The sequence below is a fragment of the Coffea eugenioides genome, chromosome 7, assembly GCF_003713205.1.
Source record: "Coffea eugenioides isolate CCC68of chromosome 7, Ceug_1.0, whole genome shotgun sequence".
Lineage (NCBI taxonomy): Eukaryota > Viridiplantae > Streptophyta > Magnoliopsida > Gentianales > Rubiaceae > Coffea > Coffea eugenioides.
This window is the reverse complement of record NC_040041.1, coordinates 19658632-19678632: the sequence shown is the minus strand read 5'-3', so window position 1 is coordinate 19678632 and position 20001 is coordinate 19658632. Positions and strand designations below refer to the sequence as shown.

Sequence of the window (20001 nt, the reverse complement as noted above, 5' to 3'; positions counted from 1 at the left end):
CGAACCTCCACTCTTGCAAGGAAAACAAATCTAAGGGGGGGAGGGGTGAGTTATTGTCCAGTGAGGTTTCCCAAACAAGCATCCAAGCAAAACACCAGTCAAAGTACAAAAATATTGCATTTAACAATTTCACACACTTTGCACAGTAGTAAACAATCTCAAGACATTCAAGAAGTAATCATTCAATCATTTAAAAGATACGAGTTCACTTGAAGCCATTCATTCATTCAATCATTCAGTCATTCAGTCTCCGTCCATTTCTCCCTTATAACTTCCGATATTTGAAAATACATTTGAAAACAAAACCTTCGATATTGATCATTTCATTCAGTCATTCAATTAGTCATTTAGTCATTCATTCATTGCATTTTATTCACTGGCCAGTACTCCACTAAATTTCATGATCATACTCGAGTATACCAAACAATGGCCTAGAATTACCAACCTACTTGACTGAATCCGCTTCTGGCTCGAATAGGCTAGTGATGAAAGGTAAGGGTCCAATTCAGCCAATGACTTACATTCATGCACAAGTAACATTCAATCATGTAATTGTTGAAAATTCATATTCACTTAAGTTGAGTACGGTAAAGTACACACTCGCCTATCAATAGTAAAGTAATCTTTGAAATACATTTAACAGTCAAACAATAACCACACAATCAAAGCATTCAATTCACAAACACAAGGAACACTCACTAATGGATCACAATCGTTTCACTTCAAACCCTAGTTCGTCCTCTTGGACATGCTCAAATCTTGTGGTCATATAATATATCAAGAATCTAACTACTTGAGGCCAATATAAATGCAAAACTATGAGTTTTGAAATTTCACTTAGCCAATAAAGTGATTTGCAGGTTTGACCCTCATTTAATTTTCAAAAGTGCCAAATTTTCTTGTTCAAATCCATGGAAAAACCCACGTGCATGCTGAACCAATATTTCAAGGAGAATATGAAGTACAAAGATAGTGATTATAATAAAAAATTTAAAGAAAACAGGACAAGACTTTCGAGGTACAAGTTGGAAATTCCGATTAGAAAATAGTTTGGAAAAAAACTCATTTCCTTTCGTTTAAATCTCTTGTTTTGGCTCAAACCTAACACACATGCAAAGAATACGATTGTAACAAGTGTCGCGAGAAAGATCATATGCAAGAGAAAAGCAAAAAATCCTAAATTTACACCTCAACTCTCACTGATATAACTCGATTGTCACAACTGGTTTCAAAATGTTCGACTCACACAATACACAACTTATTTCCAAAGCAACCAACCTTTGAACCAATAATATAAAATAAATCATAACTAGTCCAAACAATTCACAAATCTCATATAATTTCATATGAACAAACATCACTTAATTGATCTTTTTTTAAAGAACATTAGAGTACACATGCGATGAACACTACCAACTTCAACTTTGGTGTAAATAAATTATACGTTTAAGAAGATACTAGAGAGGAGTAGGTCATCTTCATCAACACCTAATCTACATAGTTTGAAATCAATCCCAAGTAGCATCTCAACCTCAATTAGAATCCCTATTCTCTAACGCCGAATTATTCACCACTTTTCTTGAATTTTCAAGCTTCCATCCCTTTTGAATTTTCAAGCCTTCTTCTTGAAGCCCGTTTGAAACCCTAGGAGCCATCATAATTTTCTTTTTTTTAAAAAAAAAAAATTGTTATCACCACTGGGTGAAAAGAATATTTGAGACAAATTAGAATTTTATATGAATTAACTACTTTTGGTGGGTATTTTTAAAATTTTTTATTATAACATTATATTTGAAAAACTTTTGACCCCTAAAAGTCAAAAATTCTAACGTCTCCTAGTAAAACTAAAAGTCAAAAATTAACTCTTGACCCCTAAACTTTCATTTTATTAATGAACTTATCCAATCCTTAAAATTACAATTCACAACCGTTAATTTAAACGCCGCCCAAATAATAAATACGCATATAGTGATTTTCTTAACCTTTTAAAAAATCGCCGCCCAAATTTTAACCTTTTATCCATCCATGGCGATGGAGGCCTCGAACGTTAAACCACCAGTTTCCGCCATTGAAGAAGCTCATCTCGACCTCTACACAATTCCCAGCTACTCCAGTAAGTTCTAAACTCATTCACAACATAAAGTAGAAGTTCATTTTTTTGAAGTTTTTGTATGAAACCCTAATTTATTGTCACAAAGGTTGGTTTCAATGGGGTTAATATTCACGAAATAGAAAGAATTTCCATTGAGAGAATTCTTTGATGGAGTCTCAATTACGAGGACTCCTAGAATTTACACAAGCACAAAGTAGAATTTATTTTTTGAAGTTTTGTATGAAATTCTAATTTGTGAAGGTTTGCACTTATTTATGTTTTGAAAGGTTGGTTTCAATGGGGTAATATTCACGAAATAGAGAGAATTTCATTGAGAGAATTCTTTGATGGAAGCTCAATTACGAGGACTCCTAGAATCTACAAAGAGTATAGAGATTTCATTATTTGCAAATACCGTGAGGAACCGTCCGGAAGACTGACATTCACGGAGCTCCGAAAGTCACTGGTGGGTGACGTTAGCACTCTCCACAAGGTCTTCACTTTTCTGGAGAAATGGGGGATCATCAATTTCAGTGGAACGGTGTCAGCCGAGCCTGCTGAGGTGCAGCAGCGGCACAAGAAGGAGGTTAGGGTTGAGGAAGGAGCTCCGTATGGGGTTAGGGTTGTTGCAGCCCCTAATTCGTTGAAGCCAGTTGCCCCACTTCCTCCGCCTGTGGATGTTGGTGGTGGCGGTGGTGGAGAGCTGGCTGAGAATGGATCCAAGTTTCCTCCATTGGCATCTTATTCGGATATCTATGGGGAGCTGTTGCAGCAGCAGCAGCAGGGCAAAGAGGGGAAAGAATTAGTATTGTGTGGGAGCTGTAAACAGCAGTGTGATTCTGGACATTACGAGCATACGAAGGTATTTGAGTTGTATTTATGTTTGCAGTCATTTGATCTGTGTTGGATATCAGAGATTCCATGTGCTATGAAAATTAAATGAAACTGCAGTATAGCATCTAGAAAGCCGTTTGTTTGGTGAAATTCTCTTTGAAGGCTTTTTTTTTTTGGGAACCCCTTACGGACTGCAACAAAACATAACTATTGTGGGCAAATTATATACTGATGGTTCAGAAGGTTCCAGAATTATATATAATAATAGCTGATTTCTTGGTTTGGAGCACGTATGTCATCATTACCTGTAACTTGTTCAAGAGTGTGAACCTTTATATGCTGGTATAGCTTTATTTGTCCAAATTCAATATTATTCTCGATGAAGCACTGAGTGCAGATGGAGCAAGAAGTTCATCTCAAGGTCTTTTCTAAAATGATGGTGTCCTACTTTCCCTCTCCTCAACTCCTTTGGAGGAGTTAAACTAGAAAAATTTGTTTGCGCAAGGGAGGAAAATGCATCAGTAGTGATGGGTGGTTTAGTCATGTTCGGAGAAAATTCATTGAATGATAATTGGTAACAAAATCACTTCTTTGGTAATCAAGAGGTGAAATATTTTTGGCTTAAACATGAAAGCGCTTGTCTCTACAGCAAGGACTAGATTTTAATCCGTTAAAGTATTCCCTACCAAAGATTGAATTTTGATTTGAATACTTTATTAAACTTATCTTTTAGTTTGTGGACCACCGAACTAGGGGGAAATTAGTTTAAAAGCGAATTTTCAAGACCATACAGCAAAGCGTGACTTTGTTAGGTTTGCAGTTCACCCTATCGTACCTGGTGTCAATATGAGGTCAACAAGCAAGTCCTGTGGAGATCACAAGGTCCTGTACTGCTCCTGTACTTTTTTTTTTTTTTTGGTTCAACACACTGTGATATATTGGCCAAATTAGATCCCACTTTTTGCATGGTGGATTTTGGTAATTCGTCAGAAGTCTGATTTAAAAGCAACTGTAGCTATACAGTCTTCTGAGTATTTTTAAAATTCTTTTATTTCCCAGCAAAGTGTTATCTGAAGCAGTTTTCATTTTTCTGTAAGCAGTTAACTTGATTTTATATTTGATGAAATGATGATCTATAGCATTGATATTAAATTGAGCTGATATATTTGTTGGTGATTTGTAAGTTAAATATATATGCCTAGTTTGAATTAGTTTTGTAATTTGTTTTGCATAATGATTAAAAAATTGAAATTGTGTGTGTAAGAATAGAAATTGAAAGATTAGAGCGAATCATTATGTTGGTTCTTTAGTACTCAATTCATCTCCATTTACGTCCTTTATTTAAAAAAAAAAAAAAAGATACCATTTTTTCAGGTAGTCCCTGCATTGAATGGATCTACGGCAATATACTCCTTTTTCCGAAGTTGTGGATTAGAAAAAAATTTAGGTCTAAGAAGTATAGCGGCAAAATTTTCTTCTGCTCAATGGCTTTTCTTCCTTTCACACATCTGCTCCTCTCTCATTCTTCTCTCTGCCCTGTTCTCCACCTCATCATCTCTCCTCCCCTTTCCCAGTGTGTAGTTAGTTGGTACCCTACTCAAAAGAATAATCTACAAGAAAATTGGTCATCATTAGGATTTAATGAAATACATGATGTATTCAAATTTTGAGAGCATGACAGGAAATTTTCAGGTTAGTTGCACTTCTCGTTATAGTGCACGAATTTTAGGGCTACCCTGATGAAGTTTATGAATGATACATGAAAACTAATAGCATTGCCTACCTACAATTTCCCTTTATATAAGTTTGAGAAAACCCAATGAATTTGGCTGTCAGTCATTTCACTTGCATCTTCGCATTTCTGTCTGTTAGATATGTATTTGATGTTGGTCATCTTGTTATTACATCAGGACGAGTTCTTATTACTCTGTAAGAAGTGCTTTGGAAATGGTGATTATGGGAGCAAATCTGCTCATGATTTTAAGTACGTTGATGACACTAATCAGGTGGTTTGGACAGAAGCTGAAACTTTACTCCTTTTAGAATCTGTTTTGAAGCATGGAGATGACTGGGAGCTTGTGGCTCAAAATGTTAAAACAAAGAGTAAGTTGGATTGCATATCCAAGCTCCTGCAGCTGCCTTTTGGGGACCTCATGTTGGGGTCTGCTTTGAGAAAAACTAAAGTTTGGGATAGAAATGCTGGACAAGCAGTGCCCGCTCATAGTGTACAAGACACTGTCACTGGGGATGATCAGCAGCATGAGCATAAGAATCAGGGACAGCAGAATGCTAATGTTGAAGATCCAGGTCCCCCTCACAAGAGATTGTGCACTGTGCCTAATTTAGATGCCAGCTCTTCTCTGATGAAACAGGTAAATATTGTTTCTTCGAATTTAGTGCTGGATTTATTGTTAGTGAGATTTATTCCGTTAACATGAGTAGCAGTTTTTTTCCTTTCATTGTATCAAGTTTGCTCCTTTGGTTCTGTTGCTGTTAGTGTTATTATCAAACCTTTTCAGATTGTCTCGATAAACTTGTTCCCATGTGGGTTTTGCAGTTATCTTGCTCAGTCATGTGAAATCAATATTTGCAAACAATATCTAACAGCTTGAATCTCAAACAAGTGATATCTTATAATGAAAAACAAATTGATCTGTGCAAGTAGAGTTAATAATCTTTGTATCTGACAAGGGAACAGAGACCACATAGAATTTTAGAAGTTGGTTTTTCATATGATAGCACTACAATATTGTATAGCATGTTGAAGGGAAAAAGGAACAGAGCATTCATGCTGCGGAATGTTGCACATGATCTCTAAGGAAACAATTTTCTTTATTGTTGATAGCTCACCACTGTGAGGAAGAATTAAAAACACAAGTTTTATTTTTATTCAGCTAATGTAGCTTCTGTCTATTGAATGTCATGAAGTATCATTCACCTTCTGTGATCTTGGCCAATAAATGTGATTGAGTATGGTCCTTCCTTTGATTGTTTTCAGGTTTAGTTCCATACTTTGAGTTATCTTCCATTGTTTTTATTCCCCTTTCTTTTCTTCATGAATTTAACTTCCCTCCCATTTTGGCTATATCTTTACTTCTAGGTTTCAGTGGCTCCTTGAAGTGTATTTGTAGTATATTTCTGGACAGTGACATAGCAGTTCAGGTTGGATCTACTGCATTAAGAAGTTGAACCAAGAAAAAAAATCATTCTTTTTTGATAATTTTATTATACACATGCATGCTTGGCAATAGATAGAAAGGAAATAATTTGGAGCAGAATTTGTTAAAATGAGGCTTATTCTGAGTATTTGTGAATAGATGTTAAATTAGATTGGGTGTCTGTTTATTGGTACATTTGAGCCATCCTCAAATTGCAGTTGAAGCTAGAAGTTGCTTATACCAATCTGTATTAAGAGAAAATGCAGATCATTTGTACTTTGTTGGACATTTGAGGCGAGTTGTTTTTTATCATATGCAGCTAATGGTATGATGACATGACAGTGCTTCAGTTCCATGAAGTTTTCCCCTTGCTGGTTATATTTATTTCTTCATAGCTGTTCGATTTAAGCGCATCTTCAGACAATATATGCTATGTCAATAAATGTAAATATTATAATAGGTTTATTGGGTGAAATGCATTTGATGATGTGCTCTAGAAAAAGTTGGAATATGTCAAAGCAGGCGCACTGAACAATTGTGTGGCTGATGGGTATTGTATTGAGCCTTGATGTTCTGATACAGATTATGATATTGGGATTTATGAAAAATATATTGTTGACATATTTTTAGGTAGGACGCCTTTCTTCAGTCGTTGGACCACCTGTAACAGCTTGTGCTGCAGATGCTGCTGTTGCAGAGCTTTGTTATGAAAACCGATGTTCAAGGGAAATTTTTGATGATGATAACTTTGGAGATGAGTTGGGATATTCTGCACGAACTGATGAAGAAGAAAGGTTATTTATTTAGCAAGTTCGTATATTATCCTTCTTAATGTTTTAACCATTTGGTTTAGCAGTAAAATAGAATCCGGCTTCTGTTTTTACTCTTTCAGAGTCCTTCCGGTTGAAAATTCAGAGGGTGAAAAGGGTCCCACAGTGTCAGGTGCTTCTGAGCACAGGGGAAATGGTATTTTTGATTGCAGAGTTTACCTTTTGTCATCAAACTGTAATCTACGTTTCTCATGCTTGGACAATCTTTTGCACTTTCTTACTTGATGAGATTTTGCCGCCAGAACTTCAGGAGCAAACATTTCGAAAGAATGTTGTACCATTAACTTTGCGAATGCGAGCTGCAACTGCAACTTCTCTTGGTGCTGCAGCTGCTCATGCGAAGTTATTGGCTGCTCAGGAAGAGAGAGAAATTGAACATTTACTGGCTAGTGTGATTGAGACTCAGGTGGGTTTTTTTTTTTTTTTTTTGGTTAAGAGTCTTAGGTGACTTATGCAGAAGTTGAGACAGGAAGAATAATTGGGGCAAGAATGCAAAGACCTTGCACATTTTCTTCCAGTAGAATTTGTAATTCTTTATCAATTTCTAATCTATCCAGAGTTTAGAAGTTCACATTCATTTCCGTCATTCACTTGTATATTTTGTCATTTTCTGTTTTTGCATGTAGTTGAAAAAGTTGCAACGCAAAGCCAAATATTTGGAAAATTTGGAGATGATAATGGAGAAACAACAAGACCAATTCGGGGAATTTGAAGAGGATATTGTAGCAGAGAGAATGAAAGTCCTGCAGGAGATTATCAGTGCTGGGATCCCTAGATGGAAGGATCATACTTCCATGAAATCTCTTACTGGCAATGTACTTTGAGTTTACTTGGAGTTTGCCTTGATTTAGACACTGGTGGTTTTCCTTCTATACTGTGTAAAGAACCCACATTTAGGACGTTCAACATGAGAAAATTGCATTCATTGTCCTTTGGCTTTGTGCAAACTTTGCAAAAGATCCAATCTGGCCATGCTGATCACTTCCAACTTTTCCTCAAGGCCAACAGTGGCCAATGAAGACTACTTGACTCAGCAACATTTTGTCATGACCATAGGTAAATTCATTTGCTTTTCTTATTTACTGCGTGACAAAGATTAACTGTATACATAGCGCACAAGGATGTTATGGAAGTATGATTGTAAGGATAACGAAAGATTATATATTTGACAATGCTGAATTAACAATGTGGTGGAGATTGCATAAACTTGGCCATATGTATTTGACACAGTAGCGAAATAGGTGAAGCTACAAAATGCTTTGCTTTAGAAACTAAGGAGATCAATTTTAGTAGGCCCAGACTTTTTCGAAACCTAGGCATTTCTACTTTTGGGTTACTTTTTCTGATTAAGAGATTTAATAAAAGGAGTAAAAAGTGTATCAAGATGATGACGATCCCTTGAGTAGACTCACTAATCTAGTCTTGTCACGTCAGCAAAATCTCACTTAACAAGTTTTGTTAGCAGTCGGTCTTGGAAGGAATTAATAAGGTAGATACAAGGTAGGAATTTACTAAATCTCGCTTAATAAAGTATGTTAGCGGCGGATCTTGGAAGGAATTAATAAGATGGAGATTAAGTAGGAATTTACTGACATGGCAAGGTGGGATTGATGCTGCATCAAAATTTAACACATGCCAAAAAAGTTGATAAATATTTGCTAATTATCTCAAAACTTTTTACAATGACCATAAACCTAGAAGTATATGTTCGTACTTAATTATATAAAAATATGCAGCATTTCATTTATTTTATCAATTGTCATGATTGATACTGTTTATGAAGCAATGAAACTTATGATGTTTTATAGAAAAATTGATGTTGTTTATATTTTCATTGTGCACTCGTTAAGAAGCAACTCATGTGTTGATATTTTGTAAAAATACCCTTAAATAAAGAAAATATATAATTGCAAGGTAGGGTTATAATTATTAATGTGTGCATTTTACATGGTAGATATGGGGAGTATAATTTAAGTATAGTAATAGACACCCGTTAGAAAAAACTATTATATATGACAAATGAGTGACCGGCGGGATTCAACTGAAATTGGAACATATGGGCCTACATCTTAAGCATCTAGTCCCATTTTGATACCGCTAACATACTCAGTAAATCTCAAACTACTAATTTTCTTTTGTAAACCCTACAAAAATACAAAATACTTTTACAATTAAAATAAAATAATCACAAGTTTTTCAGTTAAACCTCAATTGACAACAAATCTCAACAAACTAGTCTTAATATTCTTGTAACAACCAAAAATACTTCAAAACACACGCACAAATGATGCAAAAACATACATTTATCGTATTATTATTATTTGATTTTTTTTCTTACATTTCAAATAGCTCCATGTAATTGAATAAATTGTGTAGATTTTGTCTTAACACCCATATATTATCTCTAGTCTCTTTTTTGGTAAAAATTTGGGATAGAGCTATTTATTTATATATACTCATATATATATATATATATATATATAAAGAGTCATATCTGTTGCAAACCTTTTGGAGCTTTAATCCTACTCTCTCTTTAGAAAGTTAACACAAATGATCAACCAATCAGTTACATGAACTTTTGTATATCCATATGGAATAGCGCTATCACTAGTTTTACTATTTTATTATTGTTGGATCGACAAAGATTTAAATATTTATTTGAATAAGTATAAATTGTCTTTTCTACAAATGATATTTGATTAAACTTGAATATGCATTATAATTCTTAAACATTCTCATATAAGCGACAAATATAGTTGAGGCTTGTTAGGGCATCCTTCAAGTTTTGAAAGTATTGATATTTAATTATTATTCCCTTTTTCTTAATTCTCATTAGTAGTTTTGAAAAACATTTCATGGGGACTGCATAAAAACAATGTGGCCTCACATGAATCTCTATGATCTTTTATCTCACTCTTCGAGATCTCATTTTTGAAAAGACCCTATATTTTATATTCTTTAAAAAGGTTCATACTTTTGCTTCTTTGCGAGTTTATAACAATGATTCTAGAAAATTGTGCATCATGCTTGCAAATTATGGATTGACATAGTTTTACAGGTCTGTAACCATATTTGTGGCGTTTAATCCTATGAAGTAATTTGAATAAATCAAAGAATGATAGTAGTTTGACAAATAATAGATCTTCTAATTAGCAAAGTACTTGTATTACGATCAGCGTAAGAGTCATAGTTTGCTACTTTATTGAAGATAGTATTTCATCTTTATTTATCATTTATTACCACTTAAAACTTGAAATGTATGTATCTTCATTTGAATTTTCTGATCCAACACATATAAAATAACTAATTTACTACTCTTGGTTTACATTCTTGAAAAGTTTTGCTGTGAATTAGCAAATTAAATTTATGGGGTGATTTGGAGAACTAATGTATTTATTAGACATCAAATGAATCTATGCTTTCTTTATATGTGGTGATTTTCCATCTTCATATTTGGTGAAATAGGAAACTATTGTTAGCATGTTTCATTGACTAATTAAGTAGATATCAAGGACAACTATGCATTTATTTGATTGATGATTTGTGTCATATTTATATATGCTAGCATGTGTGATTAAGTTCAACTTTAGTGTGATTATGTGTAAAAGTTGTCAAAATTATAGTTTTTGTTAGGTTTTTTGTGTTATAAGTATGGTTTGAAGTTAAAGTTAAAAATAATAACTTAAAGTGGTGTTTAAACTTTGTTTTGATAGGTTTTGGAGTAAGGAATTAATTCATACTTAAGAGTACTTAAAGAGCTATTCAACGAAGGTTCTTAGGGGGAAGGGATGGGTTGGGTGGCATGGGTGAAGGACGTCTATGTGGGAGGTTTCAAGTTCAACATTTGAGCAATTTAAAGGAAAAAGGAAATCAAATTGAAATCACCTTGAAAAAATTGAGAAAGTTAGTTTCCAAATCCAACTGAGATTCAATTTTTTGTAATTTGGTTATAACTGAGCTATAGACCTCGTATTGAGGTAATTCCTGACATGTTCTAAAGTTAAAATCAAGGGTTATAATTGAGCAAATCTAAGTCCTAGGAATTGTTTGTTCTTGGTTAAGTTTACCTTTAATTAATTAGTGTTCTTTATTTGATATCTTCGTATGATTGTATAGTCTAAATGATAAAGAAGTTTGATAAACATTGGTATTCAATTCATCTTCTCTATAAGATAGGACACTTGAATGCTCGTCCTGCCTGCGTATGATCCATGTACTTGGATTTGATTTAACTTCACATAAATTTCTTGTGTCGTTACTAGGGAAGATTTTAATCAATATGAATACTAATAGTTTAGACATTTTTACTTGTATCTTTTTGTGTTTCTAGTGTCTTGTGTCATGTGTTTGTTATGTATTGTGTGTTTTATTTCTTTTTCATTAGTATGTGCTATTTTTTTTTTTTTTTTTCTTGATAAATTGTACCTTCATGTGATTTGAAGATACTTTTAAGAGCTCTAGAAGGATAGTTAACAAAGATAGACAGGGTACGAGAGAAGAAATTTGGGTAAGGGTCCATATTACTTTTAATGCGCACTCAATAGTGGAAATAACCAAAGAAGACCCATAGATATGTTTGAATTTGATGACATGCATATGTTAAATACTAAACAAGATAATTTGATGCATAAGGTTGAACAAAATAGAAATGTTAATACCTATCATTCCAATTTTGTGTTGTGGATACCATATCACTCATGAATATTTTCAATCACAATATGTAACTTAATTTGTTGCATTAGAGCATTATAACCCCTATTCTAGTCATTGTAAACCTAGCTTGTCTAATTCCTTTGATTGTGGGTAGGAGAATCAATTTACTTATGGTGATTACAATAATTTTTCTGATTTTCAATCTGAATTGGTCCAAAATGAACATTTTTCATGTTGGAAAGTAGTTATTGAAAAGTTAGCAAATATGATTTCCGACCATTTTAAATAATATAAAGCTAGATGTGATAAGATTGAAGATAGACTATACCAATTTTCTATACACCCTGTAGATTAAAGACTAATTCCATGCTTTGTTTGAAGTTAGTTTATATAGTAATATGGAAATAGACCCTAGAAAAAATAGTATGATTGCTACATGTGGAAATAAGTTATATTTTGAAGAAGATTGTGAGAATACTTCTATCTCTTTTGATAATGTGTTGAGGGGTTCTTTTAGTAAGCTCTAAGATTTGAAGCCTCTAGAGTGCAGCTGTTGGATGATGATCTAAATAACCAAATACTAGTCCTTAAGATCCTTGAAACTTGATAAAAGGTGGCAGTGAGAGCTCTAAAGGGGTTTAAGATCGAGATAAATACGTCCTTTCAAGCAAGTAAGTTCCTCCCATTTATAGGTATCTCCATCCAATCCGCCGATGCCAGCCAAGTGTCCCATCATTGCATTATTTCCATTAGTCTTGCACTCACACATCCAAACAATGAACGGAGCGACCGCACTACTAACTGTCAGTTGACCCCCATGGTGTCATTCCATTACTTAAGAAATCTCCAGCTATCTTTTGTCTTATTGTTGTGGTGACGGCGGTTTGCCCGTACAACACTCAGCTAAGCAGTTTTCTTCGTCCTATACTTTGTCCCTAACTAACTTGTCTCAAGTTCACTCTTAGTTCTATTCTGTGACCCTTACCTTTGATTGAGCATCCTAAGGGCAAAAGTCAAGCATGCCTAGGCTAAGGCACCAAGATAAGGCCATATCTCTATCTAAGTTATCAATCTATGGATCCCGAGCTATCTCAAATCTAGGGCGGGCAACTGGTTCCAGAGCTGATCCTACTATATTCATATTCTAGCATGGACCATGCTCCCATCCATACGAAACCAAAGTTAGGTTGCAATTTTATTCAATCCTACATTGGATCAAACACCCTAACGGGCTTTCAATCTAACCACACACAAATAGGGCTCAAATATAATGCTTTTAGGACTAACTTTGAGAATCAAGAAATGACTATGACTCATGTATTTGCAAGCTGTCCTGAGGAAGTTTTATTACCCATATGTTCTAAAGACATTAGTAATCAAGGCATCTTTATGGAACTACCTTTGATGATCCAACTCTAGCATTATGTGAAGATATGACTCTTGCTACTCCACCATCTTCTAAGTTATTGAAACGGTTGAATATTCTTCCTTGCAACATCATGGTTAAATTGGTTAGAAAAAGATTGGTCACGATTTGTTCATCTACCACATCCAAAAATGGAGGATTACTCTTTGAGAAAGCCTGATTAAAGAATAAAGGAGTATAGTCAAGCTAATGACTATAAAAAAAGGTACTTATTGCGAGGCAACTCAATGTTTTGTCAAGTTTATTTTTAGTTAAGTACTTTTAGGTTGTTTTACATTCATATAAGTGTCTTCTTTGCATTTTTTTTAGGTGAATGGCAAGGAATGAGTATTTTTTAAGGTTTTTTGAGTTGAAATTCTCAAGGAATGATGCATGAATAATGGGGTTTGGGCCTTAGACAATGAAAAACATCACAGCCAAAGAGCCAAAAATCGTCGTCTTCAGTAATTAACTACAAAAACTTATCATTGCCAAGTAATGTCTTTTAAGTAATGTCTCATAATGATATATGCTTCTTGAAGTAAAGCATTTGGGAAATAGATACACTTTATAAAGATCCATATGTGATGGTCTGTGGATTTAAATACTATACAGACATCAAAATTTTCATCTTTAATATATGCAACAGCAAAGTTACATGTTTGCATAAAAATTCATGCAGTAGAAGTAATTTCAACATTGCAATTTTGGAGGCTTATTTTGATATTTGCAATGCAAACTATACAGGAATGTATGGAAGTTAGAGACCACAAATCGCTACAATAACCATGTTATAGTCGAGACTAGTTGTTTGATAAGAAGGCATGCGGGACTAATCTAATAAGAAGGCATAGAAGGATAAAAAAAATTTATTCAACAAATTGATTACTCTAGTACAATTATGGACTTAGAAGTCCTTAAATAGATAAATAAAATTATAAAATCTATTCCAATCCTAACTCCCAAGTGCAACCTAATTTTATTTCCTAAACCAACTTTAATACCAACTCTAATTTAATTATCAAATAAGAAATCAATTTTTAAAACTTCTAAAATTAGCTTGATTTATTATTATTTTTCAACATTGTTTCCCTTAAATCAACCTCTTTTTGTAATCGGATCGAATGCCATCTCTAGCTTGAATCATCATTGCAAGGTCCCTAGTAGTGTAGACGATAAACAACTCCAACTTTTCATTATTTTTTATTTTCATCTTCATACGTGCAAGTGGATAAGATTTGTACTTTATATGCATTCTGGCAACTAGTTCTCCTTGGTAAAAAAACTCATTCATATTAACCCATTCACCATTAGAAGCGCAATAATACTTTTCCACATGAAAAGCAACCATATAATTTTCAGTAACCAATAAATCATGCCTTTTTTCTTCAAATAATTTTCACCACAAAAGTTCCTAATTTCATGATTGCAATAGATTCATCCATCCCACAAGTACCAATAATTTCTTTTACATCTCCATCCATAACCAAATTAGTGCATTCACTAACAGATTTTTCTTTATCAATCACCCTAAATAATGTATGTAAATCAAAATTTTCAACCATATCAAAATCTTTATATATTTTCCCATCATCAACAAACATATTTTCTTCTACATTAACTTTTCATTCCAGACCAATTTTTGACTTATGACAAGATTCATATGAAAATTCTATCACCAAAATATAAAAGAAATATGACCAAAATCACTGAAGTGACTGAGAACAAAGTATAAGTCATCTATAAAACTCTTCAACCATTGATTTTCACATTATTTTGAAAAATAATTTAGTCTCCCTTTTCTCAATTTCTTTTGATGAACAGCTATTCAAACTTATCTCAAGAAATTCACCCAAACCACATTTTAAGATATTTTCGTATTATTTTTTACCATTCAGATATTTCTTCTTCACCACTCAGTATGTGTAAAACTTCAAATTTTTCACCATAAAAAAATTCTCATTCCATGGCAATTCAAAACAATTTACGAACCTTTACAAATATATTTCTTTCCCTGCTTGAATTTCTTTGTCTCCATGACTTCAAACTTAATCAAACTCCACTATGGGCAATCAACAATTACGTAGGACCGTTTTTCTGATCACTATGCAACACCAACAATCTCGACAGAGTCACTCTTTTTAGACTGTTGTCCAAACTCCAAGCGCTACAGATATTTCAGGATTAAACTCTTGAACATAGAGATCTAATACCACTTATTAGTACAAAAAATTATACAGCAGAAGTAATTTCGACCTTAAAATTTTGAAGGCTTATTTTTTATATTTGCAATACAAATTGTACGAGAATGTATGGAAATGAGAGGCCACAAATCACTACAATAACCATGTTAAATAATCGTGATTAGTAAATTGATATGAAGGTATGCGGGACTAGACTAGTAAGAAGGCACAAAAGGATAAAAGAAATTTATTTAGCAAATTAATTTTCCTCAAGTACAATTGTGGCCTTATAAGTCCTTAAATAGATAAACAAAATTGTAAAACTTATTCCAATACTAACACCTAAACACAATCTAACTTTATTTCCTAAACCAACTTTGATACCAATCCTAATTTAATTACCAAATAAAAATCAACTTCTAAAACTACTAAAATTAGATGGATTTATTTTTTTGTGCAATTAAGAATTTGATCTTTCATGCATATTTTATTGGTTGAAAAGTGAAATTAAAAACATAATTCAATTTTTTTGTATGATGGAAGCTAATGAGAGCAATGCATTCTTTATGTAGATTGGAGATTTTAAACTATGCTGATAATATCAATTTTTATTCTCTCATTGTGCTTTTAATGCTTAAATTTGAAATATATATGTTGTCTTATGAGCACTCCTATTTGGACACACTTGTCTGTCCCTTTGCTATTGTAAATATAGACATGAATTATTAAAACCTTAATTTTGCCTCTTTAACATATTGACAAAACACGTTCATTGATTGATATCTCTTTCAATTATTTTCTATAGACTGATAACCATAAACCAGTGGCTACTGGCGGTGATGAAATGGTAAGCATGAAGAAATAATTGAAATGGTTCTTAATTTTGAGAATAAGAAGTTGCTTATACACCACATTGTCAGCTTTGAGGGTGTTAGTAATTATAATTTTGATAAAATTTCATAAAAAAAAGTCTTGTTTGGACTCTAGTTATGAGATTCAAGTATATATTATATTATGTTCAAGTATATATTGTCAGACTTCATAAATATCAGAAGCTACCTTTTGTAGTCTTAAAATGTGGACTAAATATTTGCAGCATGCTTTGTATTTTTTGTATTGTTGGTTCTTCACTTGTATGAGTGGGATGATCAGTGTTCCCTGCCATCATTTAGTAGGATGGGTAGAGAATAGCATATATCTAGATCAATGAATATATTTGACAGGAGAAAATTGATGGTGGACTTTTAAAGTGGTAGTACTGAGGTTTCAATGCATCTTGACCCACTTCGTCTTGTTATGGCAACTTAGCAATGTGTCAAACTTATTGTTTAGTGGTTTGTACTTACTAAAGTGTATTTCTTTCACATATAGTAAGTATGCTTTAGTTGTGAAATAGAGGAATGTAGAATAATAGTCTTCTTTTCAATTGCTAACTGTATATGCAACCTGTATGTAAGTGGTGCAATTTTGCTTCCGTGCAGGTGTTTCATTTTTGCTAAAAACTTTGTAGTGATGTAAGACTTTATATTAGTTTCTTCAAATGTTTGCCATTTGATCAAGCATATTCATGTGCATTTTGTTTTCTCTTATGCATTAACCATGAGTTTGTGTTACCTAATGTATTTATAAACTTTTCTGCATCTTTTGGTTGATGGTCCTTGACCAACAGCTGTGTGGTCTTAAGAGATTTTAATAGAGCATCTTTTGGCTAAACTCTTGTAATTTGAAAGGAATTGTATCCAACAAAAGCCACAAGTTCATAGAAGTTTATGGACATAATTAGATTGTTTCTAGATAGTGGAGAAAGTAGTCGAAACTATCGGTTCATTTTTCTACTTTCTATTAAAGTTCAAGTGGAGTGGCTACATATTTATTGTTTCTATTCAACTTTGATTGGACTGGCTGCATCTTCATTGCTATCTTATTCTTCCAATTCTTAAGTGGTATTATTATATTACATAAATTTTCCTACCATGTATAACTCATTTCACAATAAACAATGTCATCTCATTGTAGACAACAAAATTTCATCATTTTATTTTTCTTATTTTTCTTCAATTTATTCCTATTTTTGTTTATTTTAGTTCAATTTTAATTTATTTTGTTTCATTTTCTATTTCTTGAGAAAAATCATTGTAGAAAAATCGAAAAAAGAAGAGAAGAGAAAAGCAGAAAACAAAACAAAACAAAACAAAATCAGAAATCAGAAATCAGTTAAGAAAAAAAAATTCATGGCTTCGTACCCATGGATGGTCAAGGAAAATTGCAGAGGCCATTTCTTGGCCTTCAATTCCACTCATTTTGTCTCTTTCTCTTTCCCTAACCCTTTGCCACCTCACTCCCTTGATTTCTACCAGAAAAATCTAGAAGTTTAGTGAATCTAATGGCTCAAAAGAGCCATGAATATGCAACTCAATCCACCCCGTTAATTTTAGGGTGGAAGGGAGGTTAGGGCTCCTATAAAAGGAATAAAACGCAGCCCAAAAGAAAAAAAAAAGGAGAGGAGGCAGTGGAGCAAGAAAAAAAACAGCAAACGAAGGAAAAAACGGAGAGAAAAAAAAAATTTCTGCAAATTTTTCTGACCGAGGCTGATTGTTTAGCTGGGTTTCGACCACTATTTCTCTTTCAATATAGCTTATTTTAAGAATATTTTAATTTCTGGAATATTTATGAAGTTAGGAGAGAAACTTTCGTTCAGAAACTTTGTGGAAAAAATGACTAGAAATCCTTCGAATCTGACCTCAAACTTGCCATCTTGTCATCCCTGATTTCGCTGCCCTCTTGCTGGAACTTTCATAATCGGCTTCCATTCGCGTTCTCTCGGTTCTAGTTTGGTTGTTCATAATTGGTATTTTTCATAATCAGTATTTTTCACAAGGTTCTAGTTTGCCATCTCGGTTCTTAGTTTGATTCGACACTAATCTAAGATATTTGCACGAGTTTATGGGATTTTGCCTTTTTGTTGATTTTTGGTTGAGATTTCTTATGTCTTGGAAAGCTGTTCTTTTGATGGTTTAAAAATTAGCTAAAAATAGAGTAGAACATGGCTTGATGTTTGCTTTTGATAGAGTGGCCGAATAACTTGTAGTTCTTGGTGTTTCCATGGTTGGTTTCGTCGAAGTCAGTTTCATAGCTTCTTTCTTGCATTATTATCCTATTTGATCTTCAAAAAGGCTTTGTATCGGAGATTTTGATTGTGTTAATGAGTGGTATATTCTGTTGGATTTTAGTTGACAAATCAATGGGTTTTGTATGATTTTCCGCGTATAAAGCTGATACTTTGCAAAGAAAAGTTGCAGAAGATGAAATGAAGAAGAAAGCCTCGGTTCTGATTTGCATGAAACTTTTAAAAACTGCATTTTGACCCTTGACTTTTCACGTAATTTCACTCTTGCTCAAAAACTTCTACAAATGGATTATTTTTACTCCTTTTAAGCATTAATCTTCTTTTAGATGTCCTAAGCATGTTTCTGAGCATGTTATTTTCAGATTTCAGGGCATGAATAGAGCCTAATTTTTTTTAGAAGAATTATTGTTTTGTTGGATTAGGTTTTGGGTTAAGAAATATTTTTAGTTGGGTTGTTGTTTTATTTCTCTTGGGTTTGGCATTGGGTCAAGAGGGTAAAGCCCAACACTTTTGATTGATTTTCTTTGCTTGGTAAAAGGCAGGCCAACCCACCCTTTTAGTTGGGTCTGTTTGGTCAAAAATGATAGGCTAGTCCGCATTTCTTTCCTTGGGTTTTTGATGGGCCGGGTGGCTTTCAGCCCACAAAAGAAAAAAAGATGACCCAATGGCCTGGTTTGTTAAGAAAATCTAATGCGTAAATTGCAAAATGGTCTGTGTACTTTTCATTAACTATACTATAGCCCTAAAAACTTTGATTTTATTTCAATAAGGTCCCTATGTTAAAAAGACAAAGTATAATCATGAGAGTTCGTCTAGTCACGAATCTTAGTCCCCGCACCCATTATGTTGCATTCCTCTCTTTTAAGTCATGTATATTTATATATTATAATTTTTTTTTCCTTTGGGTCTCATTTTTGCATATTCGTGGCCTTTTCAAAGAGTCATTCTTGGACGTCGCAATTAATGCGATTGACACCAATTAAATTTCGAAGAGATATTCCGGCCCCTCGATACCCTTCTAAGTTTAGGTTTTGCATCCATGTAGAAACATCCCAATGTGATAAGTCTATAGGTTAGATTAAGAAAATTTTCGACTAAATCTCGCAACTAACTTTGGTTAGGTTGAAAGAGTGCTTTAGGTATGATTCTATCAAACCTTTACCTTCCCTTTCTTCAACCGTGACTTCCGAACTCTTTTCTCTTATTATCAAAGATCTGGAGTCGTCTAAAAAAGGGTTTTATCTATTTTTTTTATCAAAAATACATTTTTAGGTGACTTGGTACACCTAAACTCGATACCAAGTGGCGACTCCTATTTTTTCTAACAAATCCTTTTTAAACTATTATTTTGATCCAAAATTGCCGTACTTTTAAATCCCATTTTAGGCCCTTTTCTTTTGTTTACTTTTCTAAAATAAAAAACTCATTTTTCAAATCAAAAATTCATTTTTCTAACACCTAAACGCACTAGATTTATTTTATTTTTCAAAAAAATGGGGCGCGACACTCATATATTTACATATTTTATACTAATATAGGCATATATAAACTAAATTTCACCGTGTATGCCTACTAGTATTAATGAATGTGGTAAATGGTTCCCTTTTTGAGTCTTGATAGATTCATCTTCCAAAAAGCATATTGTTTTCTTTAATATCTTAGTAGCTAAGGTGAGTCATTGTGATGGGTCTGATAATCAAAAGAAATCCTTACCTACTC

The 20001-nt window shown here is 33.4% G+C and overlaps 1 protein-coding gene across 1 annotated transcript; it reads left to right on the top strand.

Annotated features, from left to right (window-relative positions):
* The first annotated feature begins 1976 nt into the window (after positions 1-1976).
* Positions 1977-8093, top strand: LOC113778577 (SWI/SNF complex subunit SWI3A). The gene is made up of 7 exons (XM_027324017.1): positions 1977-2113; positions 2380-2954; positions 4837-5298; positions 6715-6878; positions 6977-7050; positions 7157-7320; positions 7541-8093. The coding sequence occupies exons 1-7, from the start codon at positions 2026-2028 to the stop codon at positions 7736-7738; spliced, it is 1725 nt and encodes a 574-aa protein (XP_027179818.1). The 5' UTR covers positions 1977-2025; the 3' UTR covers positions 7739-8093.
* The last annotated feature ends 11908 nt before the right edge of the window (positions 8094-20001 follow it).